Raw genomic sequence first — 4,582 nt, forward strand, 5'->3', positions numbered from 1 at the left:
GTACTTGTAGCCATATCTTTGAACATACAGCAGCGTGTGCATCCTGTGATCTGGACTGTAACAGGATTACCGTTCGATTGCTTACAAGTGTTCCCAATACAGAAACCTATTGGTGGATGCCTCGTGACGACGGTGAACTCCATAATTTACCTTAATCAAAGTGTGCCGCCTTACGGTGTAAGTCTTAATAGTTCAGCGGATCATAGTACAAGTTTTCCACTTAAACCCCAAGATGGCGTACGAATTTCTCTGGATGCGGCCAATCTTACATTCATTGATATTGATAAATTAGTTATCTCGCTTAAAGGTGGCGAGCTATATGTACTAACATTATGCGTTGACTCTATGCGTACGGTGCGCAATTTCCATTTCCATAAGGCAGCAGCTAGTGTGCTAACCAGTTGCATGTGTGTCTGTCAGTCGGAATATCTTTTTTTGGGGTCACGTTTGGGAAACTCATTGTTGTTGCACTTCACGGAGGAGGACCAGAGCACTGTAATAACATTGGACGAAGTGGAAACAAAGGAAATGGCAGCAGCTAACGACGAATCTGTGCCGAAGGCGCGACGTATTGAAGACGAAGAGTTAGAGGTAGGATTGTAGATTCAGCATTTGTTAAATCCTTGCCAATACAATCTTTTTTTAGGTATATGGCACCGGCGCCAAGACCTCGGTTCAATTACGCAAATACATTTTCGAAGTTTGCGACAGTTTGCTTAATGTTGGTCCCATCAATTTCATGTGCGCTGGAGAGAGAGTTGAATTCGAGGAAGATGGTGTTACTCTACGACCGCATGTAGAGAATTTGGCTGAGCTGAAGATTGAAGTTGTCGCTTCTAGTGGTCATAGTAAAAATGGCGCAATTTCTGTATTTGTAAACTGTATTACACCCCAAGTCATTACCAGTTTTGAGCTCGAAGGATGCTTAGACGTATGGACTGTGTATGATGATGCCAGCAAAAAGACTTCACGCCAGGACCATCATGATTTCATGATCCTGTCGCAACGCTCATCATCGCTGGTACTACAAACTGCTGACGAAATCAATGAAATTGAGAATACAGGTTTCAGCTGCCAACAGCCAACAATTTTCGTCGGAAACCTTGGTCAAAATCGTTTCATAGTACAGGCAACAACCCGCAATGTGCGATTGCTTCAAGGGACGCGCCTCATACAAAATGTACCTATTGATGTAGGCTCCCCAGTGGTGCAGGTCTCCATTGCGGATCCATATGTTTGCTTGCGTGTATTGAATGGTCAAGTTATAACTCTGGCTCTGCGTGAAACAAGAGGTACACCTCGACTTGCAATAAATAAGAATACCATCAGCAGCATGCCAGCAGTAATTGCGATTGCCGCATATAAGGATTTGTCTGGTTTGTTCACTGCGAAGTCAGATGATGTGCTCAACTTGACGGGCAGCGGTGGTAACTCATTATACGCTGGCTTGGGATATATGAAAGCAGAGCCACATATGAAAATCGAGGATGAAGAGGATCTGTTGTACGGCGAATCAGGCAACGCTTTCAAAATGAACAGTTTGGCCGAACTTGCAAAGCAGTCCAAGCAGAAAAACACCGATTGGTGGCGTCGTTTACTGCCCCAAGTGAAGCCTACTTACTGGCTGGTTACTGCTCGCGAATCGGGTACTTTGGAAATTTATTCAATGCCCGATATGAAGCTAATGTATTTGGTGAATGATGTGGGCAATGGCGGTATAGTGCTTAGCGACTCAATGGAGTTTGTACCCGTGCCGCTTAGTAACCAAGAAAATAGCAAAGCTGGTATACTATTGAATTGCATGCCGCAGCATGCAAATTCGCCCTTGGCACTGGAAATCAGCATGGTGGGTTTGGGTAACCAGGGAATGCGTCCATTGCTTTTGATACGCACGCGGCTCGAATTATTAATATACCAAGTGTTCCGCTATCCCAAAGGTCATTTGAAAATACGTTTCCGTAAATTGGAAACCCTCAACTTGCTGGACTTGCAACCAACCAGTATGGAAGTGGATGAAAGTGAGCTGGAATCATACAATCTACAAGAGCGATATGTTAGCAAGCTACGGTACTTTGCTAACATAGGTGGGCACAATGGTGTTATGGTTTGTGGCGTGAATCCACATTTCCTTTTTCTCACACCGAAAGGTGAGCTGCGCGTGCACAAATTCTTTGGACATGGAGTGATTCGTAGTTTTGCGCCTTTCAACAATGTTAACTGTCCCTATGGTTTTTTGTATTTTGACCACACGACAGAGCTAAAGATATCTGTACTACCTACTTATCTTACCTATGATTCTGTGTGGCCCGTGCGGAAAGTGCCGCTACGTTGTACGCCACGCCAAATAGTCTATCATCGAGAAAACCGCGTTTATTGTCTGATTACGCAGACTGAAGAGCCTACTAATAAATACTATCGCTTTAATGGGGAAGACAAGGAATTGACAGAGGAAAATAAAGGCGAACGTTTTATCTATCCCAATGCTTCTAAATTTGCTATGGTGCTTATGAGCCCAGAGACATGGGAAATAGTGCCAGACGCTTCCATACAATTCGAGGAATGGGAGCATGTGACTGCTTTTAAAATCGTAAAACTCGCTTACGAAGGCACACGCTCCGGCCTCAAAGAGTACCTTTGTATTGGCACGAATTTCAACTACAGCGAGGACATCACTTCACGCGGTAACATACACATTTATGACATCATCGAAGTCGTTCCTGAACCAGGTAAACCACTTACGAAATTTAAATTGAAGGAAGTTTTCAAGAAGGAGCAAAAGGGTCCCGTCTCGGCGATATCGGATGTGCTTGGCTTTCTAGTAACAGCGCTCGGTCAAAAGATCTACTTGTGGCAGTTGAATGATGATGACCTCATTGGTGTTGCATTTATTGATACAAACATTTATGTGCATCAGATAATTTCGGTCAAGTCGCTAATTTTAATTGCTGATGTATACAAATCCGTCAGTTTGTTGCGTTTTCAGGAAGACTTCCGCACACTCTCACTAGCGTCACGTGACTTTAATCACCTGCAGGTCTATAACATTGAATTCATGGTGGACAACAACAATTTAGGTTTCCTAGTAACAGATGTTGACAAGAACTTCCTAGTGTACATGTACCAACCAGAGTCACGGGAATCGATCGGTGGCCAGAAGTTGATACGCAAAGCCGACTACCACCTCGGTCAGGCGGTGAATACAATGTTTCGTGTACAATGTCATCAACGCGGTCAACATCAACGTCAACCATTCCTCTATGAAAATAAGCATCTTGTATTCTTTGGCACATTAGATGGTGCGCTTGGCTACTGTCTACCACTGCCGGAGAAGGTATACCGGCGATTTTTGATGTTGCAAAATGTATTGCTCTCATACCAAGAACATCTTGGCGGTTTGAATCCAAAGGAATTTCGTACAGTAAAGTGCTCGAAAAAGTTATCACTAAATCCATGCCGTTGCATAATTGACGGTGATCTAATTTGGTCATACACAATGATGTCTACCGCGGAGAAAAACGAGGTGGCAAAGAAAATCGGTACGCGTACAGAAGAAATTCTCGCTGATCTTTTGGAGATCGAACGTATTGCAGCGGTATTTTAAGACATTTGAAAACTAATTTAAAAAACATTTTTATATTTTAAAATATTTAGTATATATAAGAAGATCAGACGATAAGTTATGTGTACGATAAAGCGCCGTTTGCATGTTAAGTGCAACAAATAACATCAAAGTGTTTATACTTTTCATTCTTAAATGCTTATATAGCTTTTCATAGCTATGTAATCTTGAAAACTTTCATAAGCCATCATCGATTCGTTACTTCGCTGCTTGCTATGCTTGAGTTCCGGTCGCATAACGAATTTTATATGTGAAAGCAACAACAACTTAGCTAAGCGATAGCGAGTTTGGGTGTATATACCCCAATGAGTTCGTTTGTTTCGCCACTAGCTAGCTGTTAGCTAACCGATACCATACTTTAATTCCGTTAAAAAAAGAATTTCGTGGTTAACTTCCTGCTACCATAAATTTTTTTACCACTACATACAACTGCGGACAGGATATAATGCTGACTACACACGAGGCGACCGTTGAAGCAACGTGTTGATGCAACCTGTTTTTCTTGTTCAATACACACGGCACAACCGTAGAAGCAACCATAGCGGCAACCTCAGTAGCAAGGCGAATTTATACAAGGTGGTGTTACTGGCGAATTTAGATTACAACAACGACAACCATACGTATTTTGTATGGAGGGTGTTATGTCAAATGGGTGCTGTCAAATCAGTAAAAGCAAAAACAAAATACATGTAAGGCGAAGAAATCAACTGATTTTACAACACCACCTTGTATAAATTCGCCTTGCTCAGTAGTGTGTAATATATTTTAAAATGCGAAAGTTAGAGAGTGTTGCAATTTTCTTTCTCTTTTCCTCCTTGAGCGAAGAATAGCTGCAATTTGACATTTTTGTACCGAAAGCGAAAACAAAACACAAATGTAGTTTTTTTTTGTACTACCGCTACCACCTTCTATGAGCAACAATGCTACACACGAGGCCACAGTCTAAGCCAAGGCGAATTTATA

The 4,582-nt window shown here is 42.2% G+C and overlaps 1 protein-coding gene across 1 annotated transcript in view; it reads left to right on the forward strand.

Moving 5' to 3' along the window:
* The window catches only part of LOC118744549 (cleavage and polyadenylation specificity factor subunit 1), a 5,171-nt gene extending 1,445 nt beyond the window's left edge, over positions 1-3,726 (forward strand). Inside the window, exons 3-4 of the mRNA XM_036477666.1 lie at positions 25-591; positions 647-3,726. Of these exons, the coding sequence (XP_036333559.1) occupies positions 25-591; positions 647-3,601 (3,522 nt within the window). The 3' untranslated portion in view covers positions 3,602-3,726. The remainder of the gene's footprint in view (positions 1-24; positions 592-646) is intronic.
* Positions 3,727-4,582: the final 856 nt, after the last annotated feature.

Source organism: Rhagoletis pomonella, unplaced genomic scaffold, assembly GCF_013731165.1.
Source record: "Rhagoletis pomonella isolate Grant_MI unplaced genomic scaffold, Rhpom_1.0 Rhpom_scaffold_00008, whole genome shotgun sequence".
NCBI classification, from domain to species: domain Eukaryota; kingdom Metazoa; phylum Arthropoda; class Insecta; order Diptera; family Tephritidae; genus Rhagoletis; species Rhagoletis pomonella.